The sequence below is a fragment of the Onychostoma macrolepis genome, chromosome 15 (genome assembly GCF_012432095.1).
Source record: "Onychostoma macrolepis isolate SWU-2019 chromosome 15, ASM1243209v1, whole genome shotgun sequence".
Lineage (NCBI taxonomy): Eukaryota > Metazoa > Chordata > Actinopteri > Cypriniformes > Cyprinidae > Onychostoma > Onychostoma macrolepis.
Window position 1 is genome coordinate 30,456,004 of NC_081169.1, and position 20,332 is coordinate 30,476,335.

The 20,332-nt window shown below is 34.2% G+C and overlaps 1 protein-coding gene across 3 annotated transcripts in view; it reads right to left on the reverse strand.

Annotated features, from left to right (window-relative positions):
• LOC131554333 (cGMP-dependent 3',5'-cyclic phosphodiesterase) overlaps positions 1-20,332 on the reverse strand; it is a 185,552-nt gene that overhangs the window by 137,307 nt on the left and 27,913 nt on the right. Inside the window, exon 1 of one of the 3 annotated variants that reach the window (XM_058799612.1) lies at positions 2,743-2,800. The exons of the other annotated variants lie outside the window; for them this stretch is intronic. Coding sequence (XP_058655595.1) covers positions 2,743-2,750 — 8 coding nt within the window. The 5' untranslated portion in view covers positions 2,751-2,800. Of the gene's footprint in view, positions 1-2,742; positions 2,801-20,332 lie in introns of those variants that run through there. 3 annotated transcript variants of the gene reach the window in all.

Consider the following 20,332-nt stretch of genomic DNA (forward strand, 5'->3'; position numbering starts at 1 on the left):
AGTCAAGATACATTTTTGTTGTTGATATGGACTACGTTGACGAGAGTGATGTAGTAATGTTCACTATGAAGCTTACACTGCAATGTACCTGTAGTTGTAGTTGTTGATCATCATGTTAGTTGATGTAGTTTTTGCTTAAAACAAGATAAAATATCTGCTAATGGGGCAAGAAAAATCAGCTTGTTTCACCTTTGAATTAAGTTTATTTTCCGAACCCCACTGGCAGATATGTTTTCTTGCTTTCAGAAAAAACGAACAAAATTTTGATAAATGTTTCAGAAAAAAAAAGACATTATATCTTAAGTCATTTTGCTTCTCAAGTAAATACATCTCGATTTAGGAATGTTTAGATATTTGTACTAAAAAATGAGACAAAAATATTAAGAAAATAATTTTTCACAGTGTTGTGCCCTAATTTATTATATAGTACATTTTAAATTGCTAATGATTTGATTCAAAAGATTTCACACTTTGTGGTAGCACAGTAATTACTGAGAAATTAAAAACAATATATTTTACACTATTTGAATATATACATAATATTTCTTTTGCACAGGACTGTACTTATTTTGGGCAATTTGTGGGGGAAATACTAAAATTTTGTAATAAATTAAAATATATGATCAATATTTTTAATAATATTTATTATTATATAATTAATGCAGTAAAATTATCTCACTCAATCACAATTCCAGGTTAATAAATCCCACTTTCACTGCTTACAAATGAGTTCAGATGTCTGTTAAGCATATATAATTCCCCGGTTAATTTGAAAATTTTACTGAGCTAGTCAAATTACACTCACAACTGAAATTTAACACCCATTTCAGTGTAAATTCTATTTTAGACACAATGCATTGCTGGAGACAAGAACAAGGTTGATGATTTGTCCATAAACACCTATATTCAAATGTCAACACTTTTTAAAATGTCATCAGAATTTGTTATAAACTGAGTTTTTAATTGATAATAACTCAAGCTTCAGTAATATCTGCCTGCAAGGTGTTGCTGAGGTCAAATGATCTGTTAATGAACAGAACAGGACAGAGTCACCGTTACAGCAGCTTTGCTTCTGGAAGTATTTCTCCATTCGTGTGTCCATAGAGATTTCAGAATTCCTCAATAAGGAGAATGTAATTCAAAGCCTTGGAATAACAACATCGCAGACTCTCATCTGAAGCAAATATTTCAAGTAGTTGAAAAATGCAAGAAAAAAAAAAGATTTCTCAAAGTTGTAAATAAAACAAAGCTTATTAGAGTATGTTTCAGTTTTTTTATTCAAAATTTCATGTTTAATTTAATGCATCATGTGCCATTTCTAATTTTCGGTGAAATGTACTAGCAATTTCTAAATGAAAATTATGTCTACACTATTTTTTTCAGCATCAAGCATTGCAAGTGGAGTAACTGAATGAAAAACTCTAGTACTGCAGTATATAAAACTATTGATTATATATAAATTAATTGATTATAAGTATAAAAACTATATCTTTAAGTTAATTGCAAAATAAAGAAAGTGTAGGGTAACCAGCTCAATTACATCATGCACAGGGAATTTGGTAATTACATGCAATTTTGTTTATTAAATTAAAAGCACACTGACTTCTAGAGAGTTTACATAATGCTGCTAAAAATCAATAAACAGTTACACTTTACAATAATGTTAATTTCAATATTATTATCATTTATTTACATTTAAAATACAGTTTAAACATTACTATTACTTAATGGTTAATATTTATAAACTCATTTCAATAAATTATTTCATAAATGAATATTAATTTAGAATAATTCTGTAAAAAACTTGTTTAATGTCAGATCATAATGCCTAATGCATTAACTGAAGTTCAAATGTTGGACCGTATTGTACAGTGTTAGCTATGAAAGATGAATTGATCTTTGTGATATTTTGACATCTTACAAAGAAAAAGCAAGAGATGTTCAAGAACAAGGCAGGAAGAAACGACAGTCAAAATGTTCAAACAACTGAACCAGACACACACACACACACACACACACACTGAAAGACATGGAATATTTGTTTTTTTTTAATGTAAATGTACAATGCAAAAGTTATAAACAAAAATGAAAAGGTGAGCAAGACTTTAAACATACTGTTTCCTTTCCTTCCTTCCTTACACATGCAGAGAAGACCGGGGCTAGTTGTCACACTGTTTGCTGTAATAGATATTTAGGGTGGGGTGCTTTCTGAATTTCTGCATAAACACAAACCTTGACAACAACAATAAAACTACAGTTCCGTGATCTTATCACATTATATAGAGTAAGTTCAGAGCAATGGAAAACCCCACCGATTCACTTTACAGCAAAATATACACAATAAAACAATTAAAACAATTCATGAAACAACTAAAATTTAAAAGTTAACAGTAATTATGAAAACGTTACTTTCGAAAATTCTATGTAATCAGTTCTACAATATATGAGACACATTGACAACTTGCCCTGTAAAATAAACAAAAATAAAAATATGATAGTGTACATTTAGTACGAAGAACAGAATCCACTCAAATTTATTTTGCAACAGAACTAAATATTTAAAACTGACATGCAAAACCAGCGCTAGAGTAAACTAATAGTTATGACTCGAAACCGAATGGGTTAACTTCCCTGTGTGACAACTAGCCCCGGTGTCCTATGTGTGGTTTAACCTAAAACAGCAATAATGTTCATGTTATCTGTCAGCTAGATGAAGCCTGAAAGAGTGAAAAACAAACTTACTGCGACATAACAGAGATGATGATGAGGAGCAGCAAACAGTCACAGGCTATGAAGCTCCTTCAGTGTGTGTGTGTGTGTGTGTGTGTGTGTGTGAGGAAGCCTTTATGGTGACCTGGAGACTAGAAAGGAAATGGCTCATCTTTGCACACACACACACACACACACACACACATGTTGGTATTTGTAGTTTACAGGGACTCTCCATCGGAGTAATGGTTTTTATACTGTACAAACTGTATATTCTATTGCGGGGACATAGGTAGTGTCCTCATAAACCACCTTCAAATTGTAATACCTCTGTCATACCTCTGTCAATAAACAAATTTGTGTCCTTGTAAACCACAAATACCACACACACACACACACACACTGACACACACTCTCACACACACACACACACACACACACACACACACACACACACCCTGTGTTTCCTGCAGGACATTCACTTTGTGTAAAGAGCAGAGCGACAGGAAAGACACACGTGAGAGTGAGAGAGGCAGGTGGGCTGGAATTATGGGATGTTGGAGCTGCCACTCTGACCCTGTCAATCATCTCTGTGGAAACACCATAACCCGGAAATAGACACACACACACACATACACAACTCACAAACACACCTCTGGGTTTGACCTCTTCACCCCATCAGATATAACAGGAAAACCCCGACAGAGTGAGAATATTGTTTGGAACAATGCGGACACACACACTCACACTCACACACACACTCACGCACACAGACACACACACATGTTGGTATTTGTGGTTTACGGGACTCTCCATAGGTGTAATGGTTTTTATACTGTACTTACTGTATGTGCTATTGTCCTACACCAACCCTACACTTAAACCTACCCCTTACAGGAGACTACAGGCATTTTTAGATTTTCAAAAAAACACCATTTAGTATGTTTTTTAAGCCTTTTGAATTACAGGGACACCTTCAAATTGTAATACCTCTGTCATACCCATGTCATTATACAAATCTGTGTCCCCGTAAACCACAAATACCACACACACACTGATATAACAAAGTAATAATATGAGATCTTCAAAAAGAAGCCTTCAGAATCAGTTCAGATCAACATCAAATCATGTCCAGCACAGTGTGTCTCTCTGTGTGTGTGTTTACTTATAGTTTAGCAATAGTTTGAGGATTAAATTGTAAGGGGTAGGTTTAGGTGTAGGGTTGGTGTGGGGCAATAGCACATACAGTAAGTACAGTATAAAAACCATTACGCCTATGGAGAGTCCCCACTTTTCACAAAAACGAACATGTGTCTGTGTGTGTGTGTGTGTGTGTGTGTGTGTGTGTGTGAGTGTGTGTGTGTGTGTGTGTGTGTGTGTGAGAGAGACCCAGAATCACAGGCGGGTGTTGAGCGTTAGAAAAAAGAAAACCCAAATGAAAGGAGAGATTTCCTGCACTTCTCTCTGAGAGCCGCGAGCGAATCACGAACACAAGCGGCTCTGTGGACGAGTTTCACGCTACGAGAGGCCAAACATTCCCTCATTTTCTCTTTATTGGAAAAATCCCACTCTCTCCAAAACATTCAGCGCTAATAAAAACCCAGATCACAGTGGGTCAGACGCGGGTCACAGCAGAATAAATCACAGTACAGGCTTCAAAACCGCAGAAAATCATCTCTTTACTGTTTGCGTTTAATCGCTAACATCGCTAATTCTTCAGTAGAAATGTGTGTGATTTCAGCGGAAAAGTGTGTAAATCATCCTGCTGAGCTGGATTCCATTCAAACTGAGGATGAGCTGATGGTGCATGCTAATCATGCTAGCTACATGCTAAAATAGGCTACTAAAATGCTAAGTCAAGATACCAATGTGCTAATCGAGTTAGAAACATGGTAACAACATGGCACCAACATGCTAATAATGTTAGCAACACGTCATCAGCTTGCTAATTTATGTTAGCAATGTGTTAGTCATGTTAGTAACAATTCTGAATCATGATGGAAACATGCTAATCATGCTAGCAACATGTTAAAACATGCTAGCCACATGGTAATTCATGCTAACAATGTGCAAATCATTGTAGAAACATGCTAACAACATACTACCAAAATACCAACTCATGCTAGCAATGTGCTAATCATGCTAACATGTTAACAGCATGCTAGAAATGTGTTAAAAATGTTAACAGCATGTTAAATCATGCTAGCAACATGCTAAATAATGCTAGCAACATACTGGAACATGATAACAACGTCTTAAAACATCTTTGCCACATGCTAAATCATGCTAGCAAAATATTAAAACATGTCAACAAAATGTTAAAACATGGTAGCAAAATGCTAGAACATGTTAGCAATGTGTTAAATCTTGTTAACAAAATGCTAAAACATGCCAGCAAAGTGCTAAAAATGCTAGCAACATGCTATAACATGATAGGAACATGTTAAATCATGCTAGCAAAATATTAAAACATGTCAACAAAGTGTTAAAACATGGTAGCAAGATGCTAGAACATGTTATTAATGTGCTACATCTTGTTAACAACATGCTAAAACATGCAAGCAAAGTGTTAAAACATGGTAGCAGTATGCTATAACATGATAAGAACATGTTAAATCATGCTAACAAAATAGTAAAAAATGTTAATAAAGTGATAAAACGTGGTAGCAACATGCTAGAACATGCTAGTAATATGCTAAAACACGCTAGCAACATGCTAAAACTTGCTAACAATGTGTTAAAACATTGTAGCAACATGTTAATTCATGTTAGCAACATGTTAAAGTGTGCTAGCAACTTGCTAAATCATGCTAGTAACATGATAAAACATGCTAACAAAGTGTTAATTCACTAATTCATGTTAACAGCATGCTAAATCATGTTCGCAACTTGCTTAAACTTGACAATTCACTTAACTTATTTTTTTTTTTTAATTATTATTTAATTTCAATTTTTCTGAAAAAGTTAAGTCAACTTATCACTTTTTACAGTGCATTTTATTAACTGAGTAAAGTCTTCAGACTTCAAGCTTTTCAAAGCATTGCCATGTTTCTTTACGAGCTGAATGTAACTGATATTTCTGTCTTCAAAAACTGAGATCAAACTAATAAAGATAAATCAACAGGAAAGAAAAGCGCAAACATTCTGAGCTCAGATGGCTTTACTGATTCACTGCAATCCTCTTTCACTCTCGATGCTTCAGGATCTCCATCTCTTCCTCAAGAACTCACTGACTCATAATCACACGAAAAATAGCTGGCAATCTTTGCGTGTGGTTGTTGCTAAGTAACCATCGGCGGTCAGTGAGGAGCGTCATGGAGACGGATTGGACGCTCTCTCTGAAAAGCAGAGATTGATCTGCTCATTGTTCGTTTATAATTATGAAACATTGTTGCAGTTCTATATTCTGAGCTGCACCTGTGACACACATCTGTATCAATGTCCATTTGTTGCTTGGCAACCAAAACAGCTGAAAGTTACATTCATCAACTATATTACATGGGAAAATAATTTATTTAAAGTGGCATGACATGTGGTTATTTATGTTATTTTAGGTTTAGGTTATTTGTATTAATAAACCAAATAAATAAAAATAAATGTATGGTATGTTATTTCTTTTTTTTCTTTTTTTTCTAATGGCAAATTGCTTATGATGTTGCTTGTAAGTTGGTTCGGATAAAAGCGTATGCCGAATTTATAAACTTAAATTTATAATTTTTATCTCATGAATCCATTTTTATCTTAATTGTTAATCATTATTTACTCTATTTGCGCTATAGTTATTTTATAGTTATTGTATTGTATTTCTCACTGCTTTGGCAGTACAAATGCACATTAAAAATGAATTAAATCAAAGATAAAAAAAAAATACAATTAAGAAATAATTTTAGATTCAGAATACATATAGAAATATTTATGTTATGTTATTTAATTTAATTTTTGAGTAACACATTTTTATCTTGTTAATACTAATTTTCATCATAGTTATTTTATATTTATTGTACTTATTTTGCTCTTCTTTGGCAATTTAGTTTTGTTAAACTGAATAAATATAAATAAATATATTTTATTTGTATTTTACTTTCTAATGACAAATTGCTTGTGATGCTCCTTGTCATTTGGATAAAAGCATATGGCAAATAAATGTAAGTTTTAAATTTTTATCTTAATTATATATATATATATATATATATATATATATATATATATATATATGTGTGTGTGTGTGTGTGTGTGTGTGTATATATATATATATATATATATATATATATATATATATAATACTAATTCACTCCATTTGCACTGTAGTCATTTTACATGCCGCTTTGGCAATGCAAATGCACATTAAAATTTCAAATAACAAAAGGGCTCAATATGAATTCATCAGGGTGTGTGTGATACCTCTGATTGTCTGGATGAGCTGAATTATTAGAGCAGCGCAAACCGTGATGATCTGGAGCCGGAGGCAAAATGACACTGAACGTTTATCTTTAAACTCTGATGCCGTTTGAGACGCATAACTGAACAAATAAAAGCTGATCAGAGAAAATGATCTGAAGAGAGAGTGAAGAACAGAAGACACGCAGACAGATGGAGATCCACTCCGCTTATCCAGGCTGAAAAACTGAGAAAACATCAGAAACAGAGAGAGAGAGAGACCCTCCAGATCAGTGATTCTCAACGGGTTTGGCTTCAAGACGGATTTTACACGTGACAACAAGTGGAAGCCAACACAGACTGCAAAAATGATTTCTTATTCACGATTTCTGCCTTGTTTACCAGTATGAATATTATTAAATCAAGACACTGGAAAATTATTTAAGATATTCTTGTTTTGTGACAATTTATCAGATTTATGCTTAAAACAAGAACATTTATGTAAAAAGATCTGTCAGGGTGAGACAAATAAACTATTTTTTTTCTGACCCCAAAGACAGATGACTTAATTTTGATAATTTTACATTTTTACATTTAGTGCATTTGGTTTTCAGGGCTTTGGGCAATTTAATTGCACATAAAAAGTCAATAAAATTTTTAAATATAAACTGAATAAATAAATATAAATAAATGCACATTGTGTTATTTATTCATTTATTTATTGACAAATTGCTTGTAATGTAACTTGTAAGTCAATTTGGATAAAACTGTATGACAAATAAATAAACTTTTTTTATTTTTATCTTATTAGTAACGTTTATTTTATTAATATATATTTTTATCTTCTTAATACTTATTTACTCTTGCACTATAGTTTATATTTATTGTACTTATTTTGCACTGCTTTGGTAATACAAATGCACATTACAAATATAAATAAAATTTAAAGAAATAAATGCTACATTGTTTTACTGTAGTTTTTCTTATGACAAATTACTTGAGATGTAATTAACTTGAAAGACGACTTGGATAATGTAGATTTATCAAAAATAATTAAAGTTAAAAAATGATATAATTTTTAAGGTTATGTCACATCAATTGTATTTATATTGCACTGCTTCGGCAAAACAATTGCACATTAAAAATCTAATAAAAATAAAACAACGCAAGTGATTGGAACATTATAGTTCAATATGCATTCTTAACGACTGTAACGAAAGACATCTGTTTGTTTAGAATGATTTTTTTACAAATCAAGGCAAGAATTGAACAGCAGGAAAAGACGGATGAATGAAAGAGTGAAGGTGGACAGCTGCTGATAGAGTTACTGATCGTCCTGATAGCTGTGATTGATCTCACCGACACGCGTCTGTCAGAGTGTGTGTGTGTGTGTGTGTGTTTCATGAGCTTGAGTTCATTTCCACACGTCACTCGGCAGCCCTTAAGCAGCGTTCATTCACAAACGTCGCTCTCGCTCTGATTCGCCGGCGGCCACAGCGATGCACAGAAACCAGCAGAATCAAATGAAAATCAACTCAGAAAGCTAACAAGTGTTAATGGCACAGTCATTCTCCCAACATGCACTGCTGGAGGGACCCATCGGCTTATATTAGCATTTTTCACACCTTAAGATTCAATCTCTGTGAATCACACACACACACACACACAAACTCACACTCTAATATGTATGTAATGAAGGATTAGTGTGTGAAGGCTTGTATTAATGTGTGTGTGTGTGTGTGTGTGTGTGTGATTCACTGCATTGCTCAAGTTATACATCAAACTATTTAATTATTAAAGTACAATAATGATGATAATATGATTAAAAAAAACATCAATGTGCAATAATGAAGCACATTTACTAATAATAATCATAACACAGTTCCTCTGATCACTGATCGAGCTCATTAGTGGAACTATAGGCCATTTATGGTTGCCAAGCAACGTAATGATCAAAGATCTTCTAGGAAGTACTGATTAGTGCATTAATACAGAATTCAGAATCAGATGCTGTATTATAACCATTGAATGCAGCTCAATGAGAATTTAGAACTGGAGCGATATGTTAGTGCTATGATTTTGAATGTTATTAAAAGAAGTCTCTTCTGCACAACAAAGCTGCATTTATTTGATCAAAAATACAGTAAAAAATTGTTAAATATTATTGCAATTTAAAACAGCTGTTTTCTATGTGAATATCTGTTAAAGTGTAATTTATTTCTGTGATGCGCAGCTGTATTTTCAGCATCATCACTGCAGTCTTCAGTGTCACATGATCTTCAGAAATCATTCTAATATACTGATTTACTGCTCAACAAACATTTCTGATTATTATCAATGTTGAAAACAGTCGTGCTGCACAATATTTTTGAGGAAACTGTGATACATTTTATTTTTCATGATTCACAGATGAATAGAAAGTTCAAAAGAGCAGCATTTATTTGAAATAGAAATCTTTTGTAACATTATAAATGTCTTTACTGACACTTTTCATTAATTTAATGCATCCTTGATCAATAAAAGTTTTAATTTATTAAAATAAATAAATAAACACAAAGGAAATCTTAATAGCCCCAAGATTAGTAGTGTAGGTTTTATAAATAATGTTTTGTATTTTCTTCTCAGTTTCAGCAGTTATATTGCAGCCCACACTCAATCTGAGTTAATTAACGAACAGTTAAACATTCCTCATGTATTAATTAATGTTTTGGTTAATTGTAAAATGCTTTGAGCTACCAATAAGAGTGAACTACAAATCCATTCAGCAGAAGAGCTGAAACCAATTCGACATGAATATTTTTCCTCTCCAGTTCCACGTGCAAAAAACACACAAAAACAAACGTTTGTCTGAAGTCTGATCATATGTGATGAGAAGTGATGAGAAATGAATGGAAATAACATCTGCCTGAGTTCCTCCAGGTCCCTCAACACACACACACACACACACCTGATCGCTTTGCCTCATAAACACAACAATGCAACAGTCAAACACCCCAGAGCATCTACATGCACAGGTCTCTCTCTCTCTCTCTCTCTCTCTCTCTCGTTGTTGTTTTTCAGTGTGGAGCTCTGGAGATCCTCCTGTGTGGGTTTGCGATTATTTTAGACTCATTTTAACATGCACTACAAAACACCACCTACATTTACAATTACATCCTTCCTCTCTCTCTCTGTGTGTGTGTGTGTGTGTGTGTGTGTTGATGGAACAATAAATATGTGGATGGAGGGATGTGGGGGTGTATTATGGGCTTGATCACTGTGGTAACGTGTTGAAGATTCTAGTGCACAGACCTGTAGATTCAACCAGAGACTCTGATACACACTGACATCTAGTGGAATAACAACACACACACACACACACACACACACTCAGACACTCACTCACTCTCTCACACACACACACACACACACACACACACACACACTCACACACTCACACACTGACAAATATTGATCTGGATTCACAGTCCAAATCAGAATAGAACAGCATAATCAAGCACAAATATAGAGATCAATATGATGACCAATATGATCAATCTGTTTGGCATTTACACTCTCAGAAAAAAAAAATGTTTTGTTTTGTTTTGTTTCTGTTTTTTTTTGTTTTTTTTTTAAATCTAAGTCAGGGTTATTCTAGCTAACTAAACCCATAAAAATTCCTTACCTGGTGCAAAATAAATGTTAACTGAAATACAGTAGTCAACATTTGAAGTGGATTCAAAAAAAGTTAATCAAAGTTGTCCTAAGACAAGAACACATGTAGGTTTTAGGAAAACTTTGATGAAAGGTTTTGATCCACTTCAAATGTTGACTACTGTAAAATAAAATATATACAAACTTAAACTCATTTAAATTGGCAACATTCTCATTTTTTTTTACTGTACTAAAAAATTTACTAAAATAACTACAGTTAAAACTAAAATTAATAAGATATATTGACATTTTAAAAAATAAAAATGCTAATAAAAATAACAAATATATAAAAATAAGAAATTCAAAATATAAATAAAACTATAATAATATCTCAATAACACCAAACTAACACTGGCTTTATTTACAACTAAAAGGTTCATAGTAGAACTTAATTTACATATTTCTACTCCAAGGTAATATGTAGATATAAAGTATATAGTATAAAGGGATAGATTTCTCATATCTAAATTGCTACAATACAATAAATAAAATAAAATAAATAAAACAACAATCCAAACAAAATACATACATAACAAAAACACAAAACACATGAAGTAACTCAAATTAGTCAAATTTATAATTATAAGCTATTTTAAAAACACGAGTTTTCAAGTTTCCTACAACAGTCTAACATGGGAGCATTTTTACACATTATTTTTATTTTATTTTATTATTTTTTTTTTTTTGTTAAAGCATACATTAGAATTTGGAATGTACACTTATATGTGACCCTGGACCACCAAACCAGTCATGAAGGTCAATTTTTCAAAATTCATAATCTGAAAGCTGAATAAATAATCTTTCCATTGATGTATGGTTTGTTATGATGACAATATTTGGCTGAGATACAACTATTTGAAAATCTGGAATCTGAGGGAGCAAAAAAATCTAAATATTGAGAAAATCACCTTTAAAGTTGTCCAAATGAAGTTCTTAGCAATGCATATTACTAATCAAAAATGAAGATTTGATATATTTACAGTAGAAAATTTACAAAATATATTCATGGAACATGATCTTTACTTAATATCCTAATGATTTTTGGCATAAAAGAAAAATGTATAATTTTGACCCATACAATGTATTGTTGGCTATTGCTTCAAATATAGCTGTGCTGCTTATGACTGCTTTTGTGCTCCAGGGTCACATATTTTCCAATGGAATTATGTATAAAATATGATAATGGTCCATCTATAATGCTGCATTAAACGGACCTCTGATCAGACGAGCATCATCACATGACTGTAGTTTATAATGCCTCTATCTCTCTGAACACCTGCTGGGCTTTTGGGAATATTTTCATACAGGTTTTAATAGGTTCTTTAGAGCGACGGAGATGCTGCAGACATCAGGGAGCTTCACACACATTCTGATAACGCTAAACACACATTTACACACAATCTGGATGTAGGAGAGCAGATTACAGAAAACACACACTGAACAGAGAGAATCGTCCACATGTCACATGTGTTTCCCTATAGCGGATCTCATCAGGAAACCCTGAGTTTAAAGAAACTTCATTTGACTGCGACTTTGAACTCGGACGCTTTGAGGATTTTCTGGGGATGTTGCCATCTACGCTAACGGAATATTAAGAGCCTGTGAATGAGGAAAACGCCAATAATGAACTGAACATGACAAAAAAAAACTCTTACTCAAGGCCAGACACCACAGGTGAATAAAGTAGAAATGAACAGATATCATCATACTTTCCCAGTTGATGAATTATATTAAGAATTGCAAATCATTTTTTATTACAAGTTTTCTGAAATGTTATGTTTAAGCAGGGTTTCATGGTCAATTTGACACTGTAAGACCCTTTTAAGAACAAGTAAAGAACATTAAGGACCAAAGTGAAGGGAAAACAATATGTTCTCTTAATGTAAATGTCTAGGGAGAAAAAAATTGGTTGTATTAGCAACATATTGAAAATACAGATATCCATTACTTTTCATTTTACAAAAAACTACCTTACATTCTGATCACACTGCAAAAAGTGATGTTTTTCCTCAGTATTTTTGTTGTTTTTCCAGTGCAAATGTCGAAAGATTCTTAAACCAAGACACATTTGCCTGAGAAGCAAAATGACAGAGAATAAGTTGTTGGATCAAAACTAAGTAAATTTATGATTAAACAAGAACAAATCTGTTCCAACAGGCTCAGAAAAAATTCATTCAAAGGAAAAACACATTTTCCCACCCCAATGACAGATATTTGTTCTTGTTTTAAACATAAACTCACTTAACGTTGTTCAATTACTCAGAAAACACAACTTCTAATAACTTTGTTTTGCATCTTCGTTTTATGGACGTTTAGATATTTGTATTGGAAAACAAGAAAAATACTGAGGAAGATATTATTTTTTTGCAGTGCATGCAACATTTAATGCCTTTAATGACTTTACAAATGTAAGACTTTATGTTTTATTTAAGACTATTTTTGCCTTAATTTGTGGAAGGGTGAATTAAGACTTTAAGACCCACAGAAACACTGAATATGCAAATCATGCATTATATAATAAAATGCACTAATTTGGCTAAATTTCCAGAGCAGAAATCTGAACACCGGTTCAAGATTCGTGTTTAATTTTGTTGAAATATTAGAGTTGAAAGTTTTTAGAGAGGGGATTTTGGATTTCTCTTTTTATTACTCCACAAATCAGAATATACTGTCAACAGAGAGAAAAATTGAATTTTCGGCATGCTTTTTAGGAATAAAATTAGGGAAACAACATATAAACAAACCCCTCTATGAAAAGCTTAACAATATAGAGAGGAATAAAACTCTAAGTTTTGGTGTCTGTAAGTGCTGCTAAAGTGCAGAAACAAACTCACAGCCTTTAAAAATATGCATTTTCACCATGTTTTTAGGAATAAAATGTTGTATAAACCAGGACAAATTATATATAAACAAACCCTTCTATAAATACCTTCAGAATATAGAGAGGAATAAAACTCTAAGTTTTGGTGTCTGTAAGTGCTGCTAAAGTGCAGAAACAAACTCACAGCCTTTAAAAATACACATTTTTGCCATGTTTTTAGGAATAAAATGTTGCATAAATCAGGACAAATTATATATAAACAAACCCTTCTATAAATGCATTCAGAATATAGATAGGAATAAAACTTTAAGTTTTGGTGTATGTAAGTGCTGTAGAAGTGCAGGAAGAAATGTTTAAAGATACTGTAAAAGCCCAAAATCTCGAAATTGACAAGTGCATGAAAAATCTATCTTTTTGCCTGTAGTGTCCTTGCCTTAAAGCCCAAAGACTTCTGAAAAGTCAAGAGGAGAAATGTGAAATAAACTCTACAGACAGCAGAAGCGGATTTTAATTTCCCCTCCGGAACAGAATATAGGCCACGGCATTTCCCTCGCGCTTCATTCTGGAAGGACAGGGAGCCAAAATTCTCTCATCATTAGCAAATTAATGCAAAGAAAAATCAAACAATGTGACACTTCAAAGAGCTTCTGACAGTCACAAACAAACAAAATCCCTCTGGAAAACCTGATTCCCCAAAGAGGAGTGATACGCAAAATTAGTCTCATCTCTCATTTCATAAAGACAACGGTGCTTTTGTTGAAGTTGAGCAAGTGACGTCATGCTCTGCACCTGCGCTTGCTGTTTTGAGCTGTGGATTTTTGCCATGACAGTCCTGATTAGACTGATTGTTCACACATCTTGTGTGATAACCATCATACAATAGAACAATCAAGATGTTGTCAATCTCAAACACACACACACACTGCAGCAGAAAGGATTTATGCAGCTCGACAGCGACTGGTACGATCATTTAGTCTCCGTGTGTCACAGTTCTAGTGTGTGTTTGTGTGTCCTTCCACACTTATTTGGCAACAGAAGCTTCATCTGTCACCTCAGTTTAACATCTGTCTTCATGCATTAAAACATGTGAATGTGCATGCATGTGTGTGTTTGTGTGTGTGTAAGCGGCTGTGCTCTCGCTGCAGGTGACGTCTGACCAAAGGCAGAACGTTTTCTGCTTGGATGATGTGAGCGTGACTTTGACCTCCTAAAATCACTCCTTGTCTCACTCTCTCACTGCTGATGCATTTAATTCTCATGAACACGTGGGTGAATCTCACAAAACCTGTGAAGAGCACGTCCAAGACAAAATCAAATGAAATAAGAACTATGTATAAAGAAAATGAAACCTATAAGATTTTGTTTTCATATTGTGGCATTGCTTTCATTATAATTCAACACATTTATATGCTATAATTAATGCAATAATATGCTACAATAGTGTTTTTTTTATATTATTTAAAGCTGTATGAAGATCCAAATAATAAATGGCAAATTCAAATAAATGCTGTTTGAACTTGCTATACATTAAAGAATTCTGAAAAATATAATCTAAGAATATTGTGCAGCACGACTGTTTTCAACATTGATAATAATCAGAAATGTTTGTTCAGCAGCAAATCAGTATATTAGAATGATTTCTGAAGATCATGTGACACTGAAGACTGCAGTAATGATGCTGAAAATACAGCTGCATCACAGAAATACATTACAGTTTAACTAATATTCACATAGAAAACATCTGTTTTAAATTATAATAATATGTGAAAATTTTTACTCTAGTATCAAATAAATGCAATAATTCCAAACATTTGAATGGTAGTGTGTGTGTGTGTGTGTGTGTGTGTGTGTATTACTTATACTATTTATATTATTATTATTTTGTATATACATATTTAGATTTTTATTATCTTGTTTATATAATTTCAAATAAAAGATTAAAAATAAATAACATTCTCTTGTAGTACAGTAAGAAAAACACTGCATTGCATTATTGAGCATCATATTTGAGAATAACGAAAATTATATTAAAATAAATAAATAAAATAAAAATTAATTAATTAATAAAAAATAAATAAATGAATAAAAAAACTTAAAAGTAAAATCAGTTACCTAACAATGTTTGTGCAATGCAAGTAGATCAATGCTTTTCCAATGTTTCAGTTTCCAGGACATGAAACTGCAGTGAATAACTTACAGCTGCGTGTTACTAAAGGAAAAATTACACATACAGTGGGGCAAAAAAGTATTTAGTCAGCCACCAATTGTGCAAGTTCTCCCACTTAAAAAGATGAGAGAGGCTTGTAATTTTCATCATAGGTATACCTCAACTATGAGAGACAAAATGAGAAAAAAAAATCCAGAAAATCACATTGTAGGATTTTTAAAGAATTAATTGGTAAATTCCTCGGTAAAATAAGTATTTGGTCACCTACAAACAAGCAAGATTTCTGGCTCTCACAGACCTGTAACTTCTTCTTTAAGAGGCTCCTCTGTCCTCCACTCGTTACCTGTATTAATGGCATCTGTTTGAACTCGTTATCAGTATAAAAGACACCTGTCCACAACCTCAAACAGTCCAACTCCAAACTCCACCATGGCCAAGACCAAAGAGCTGTCAAAGGACACCAGAAACAAAATTGTAGACCTGCACCAGGCTGGGAAGACTGAATCTGCAATAGGTAAGCAGCTTGGTGTGAAGAAATCAACTGTGGGAGCAATTATTAGAAAATGAAAGACATACAAGACCACTGATAATCTCCCTCGATCTGGGGCTCCACGCAAGATCTCACCCCGTGGGGTCAAAATGATCACAAGAACTGTGAGCAAAAATCCCAGAACCACACGGGGACCTAGTGAATGACCTGCAGAGAGCTGGGACCAAAGTAACAAAGGCTACCATCAGTAACACACTGCGCCGCCAGGGACTCAAATCCTGCAGTGCCAGACGTGTCCCCCTGCTTAAGCCAGTACATGTCCGGCCCGTCTGGAGTTTGCTAGAGAGCATTTGGATGATCCAGAAGAGGACTGCAAGTTGAGTTTTTACTTTTTGGTAAAAACTCAACTTGTCGTGTTTGGAGGAGAAAGAATGCTGAGTTGCATCCAAAGAACACCATACCTACTGTGAAGCATGGGGTGGAAACATCATACTTTGGGGCTGTTTTTCTGCAAAGGGACCAGGACGACTGATCCGTGTAAACGAAAGAATGAATGGGGCCATGTATCGTGAGATTTTGAGTGAAAACCTCCTTCCATCAGCAAGGGCATTGAAGATGAAACGTGGCTGGGTCTTTCAGCATGACAATGATCTCAAACACACCGCCCGGGCAACGAAGGAGTGGCTTCGTAAGAAGCATTTCAAGGTCCTGGAGTGGCCTAGCCAGTGTCCAGATCTCAACCCCATCGAAAAGTTGAAAGTCCACAAGACCACATTGCAAAGACTGCTCGATCTTGCAGGTTTGCACTATACAACATCAGAAAGATCAGGCCCTTTCTGACGGAGCATGCTGCACAACTTCTTGTCCAGGCCCTTGTCATTTCTAGGCTGGACTACTGCAATGCTCTTCTGGCTGGACTTCCGTCAAACACAGTCAAACCTCTACAAATGATTCAGAATGCGGCGGCACGACTGGTCTTCAAGGAACCCAAAAGAGCCCATGTTACACCTCTCTTTATCTCCTTGCACTGGCTACCAATCGCAGCTCGCATCAAGTTCAAGACACTGATGCTTGCTTATAGAACAACCACAGGCTCAGCACCCGCCTACATGCACTCACTATTAAGAATCTACATCCCCTCCAGAAGTCTGAGATCTGCGAGTGAGCGACGCCTCGTGGTACCATCACAGAGAGGCTCAAAATCACTCTCCAGAACATTCTCGTTCACCATTCCTGGCTGCTGGAATGATCTTCCCACCCCTATCCGGAGCGCTGGATCCCTGTCAATCTTCAAGCAACAGCTGAAAACTCATCTCTTTCGACAGCACTTGACTTCATCCTAAACGTAAAAAAAAAAAAAAAAAAAAATCTTTCTCTTTACTTATTCCTTCCTTTGGTAGTTTGTATTTATTTGAACAACGCCTGAGACTTGGTGTTGCAAGCACTTCGTCTGTCTGATTGCCTCTTCAAGATGAATCGCTTCATGTATTCCCCAATTGTAAGTCGCTTTGGATAAAAGCGTCTGCAAAATGACTAAATGTAAATGTAAGTCTGTGTTGCCCAGCGACAGCCCCAAAACATTACTGCTCTAGAGGAGATCTGCATGGAGGAATGGGCCAAAATACCAGCAACAGTGTGTGAAAACCTTGTGAAGAACGTTTGACCTCTGTCATTGCCAACAAAGGGTATATAACAAAGTATTGAGATGAAATTTTGTTATTGACCAAATACTTATTTTCCACCATAATTTGCAAATAAATTCTTTAAAAATCCTACAATGTGATTTTCTGGATTTTCTTTTTTCCTCATTTTGTCTCTCATAGTTGAGGTATACCTATGATGAAAATTACAGGCCTCTCTCATCTTTTTAAGTGGGAGAACTTGCACAATTGGTGGCTGACTAAATACTTTTTTGCCCCACTGTATTTTAGTATCTCAGATTGATATGCATATCGGATCATACTTTGATGAATTAATTAGTCTTGAATGCTTGAGCAGATACAGAACTGTAACTGTGTTTAAAGATGCTGAGACAAGATAAAATGTTCCACAGCGTTAAAGATCTCTAGACTATGTTACTGAATAATGATTCCTAATGGAGGATAAAAATATCCCACAAACTGTTAATTAACTTCTAATTCCCTTTTTCGAGGGTTTTTGTAAGGTTGTCTTCTCTGACATTTAATAATGAAAGAGAAAAGAAACTCACACTGTGCACACCTCCCTTAAAGCTTCTTTTAACTCATTTATAGACCTCATAATCACTTTCAAAGTGGTTTAGCAGCGCTACGAATCCTGAGTTATGAAGCTCCAAAGCAAGCACAGCATCAAACCGTGTGCTGCTAAAATGCTGTCAAGCAAAAGACAATTAATCAAAAAGTAAATGCATTTAATTTACACACACTCCGAAAAGACAAAAGTTGCAAAATAACGCTTCCTCCAGAGAAAAAGTGCATCTTCTATTGTCTCTCACATCAAAATCCAGCCACATATTTGTTTAGAGCTGTTTTGATTTGTGCAGATTTCTCTCCTGATTCAGACCAGAACACTTTTTCACTGGAGGAAGCGTTATTATGGATTATGGACTTGTCTTAATGCTGGATTTGTTTCAGCTTTTGTCTTCTCCAGATGTTAACTGATGGACTGGAGTGCTGTGGATTATTGTGATGTTTTTATCAGACTCTCATTCTGACGGCACCCATTCACTGCAGAGCATCCATTGCTGAGACACTGATGCAGAGACACATTTCTACAAACCTGATGAAGAAACACACTCATTCTGGATGGCCTAACAAAGAGTACATTTTCAAGTGTGTGTGAATTATTATTTTAATTAAAACAGGTTGTATGATGCTTATGTTACTCATCTAATCAGTGTTATTAATGTTATGAATAAGCAAATAAGAACATTAAAATCTCAAACAACGTGTGTGTGTGTTTCTATAGCTGCAGTGCTTGTCTCGTGTTCAGTCGCTCATAAGAACAAACTCAGATCTGAAGTGAGTGTGTGTGTGTCCTTCGGCGTTTTCCTGCAGTGTATTTCCTCACTGCGGTCAGTGAATTATTTAAAAAACACAGAAATCAGACATTTATAGCCTCGCTTGCGTTTGCCTGACCTGCTGAAGTCCTCGTTCCCGCAAAGAGTCAAAAACGCGGAGAAGCGACAGCTCCAGTCAGAACCAATCTCCTCCAACTAATACATGAATAAACAGCGGCTGACGCTAACAAACACTGAAATCCATGCAGAGAGAATATAGAGAATATAGCAAATAGTGCATCATTTAATGTGTCATTTAACAGAATTGCACAAATAATTTTTGATCAAATAAATGCAGCTTTGGTGAGCGGAAAGGCTTCTTATAAGCACCAATTATTCCAAACATTTGGCTGTAGTGTATATAAATAGCTTTTAGAATCATTTAGGCGACGATGAAGATATGCTACAGAGCTAATCGTGAGCGAATGCCAATCAACTTCATGTCAAATCCAAAAAAAAACAACACGATAACTTGAATACAACAACCTCAAGTGCCTCATCATCGTCTCCACCTCTCCTTCATCTCTTTTTATCTTTATTTAACAGCATCTGGCATGACAGTTCTTGGTTTATCATCAGTTTGTCTCAGTATTTCATCATTCAGCAGATGATTTTTGTTAATGGTGTAATTGTGGATTGTCAATATTTCATGTTTTCTGAGTGTGTAAACAGCAGCTGGGTTGATAAAGGAACAGTTCATTATGAGCTCTTTGAAGTCATACATGTGATGAACAAATCAATATTCATCAAACAAAACATCATATGACTTAAGAAGATTAAGAAGAGCTGGAATATAGAGTGCACAAGTCATAGAATTTTATATATATATATATATATATATATATATATATATATATATATTGACAGTCATGATGACTAAAGTACTAGTGATGTATTTTATTAATATTTTAAATTCGTTTTTATTTTTATATTTTCTGTTTTCATTTTAATTTTAGTTAAAGTAAATTTTGTTGTATGCTTTTATAATTTTCATTTATTTATTTTCAAAGGTTTTTATTAATTATTTCAGTTTTACTT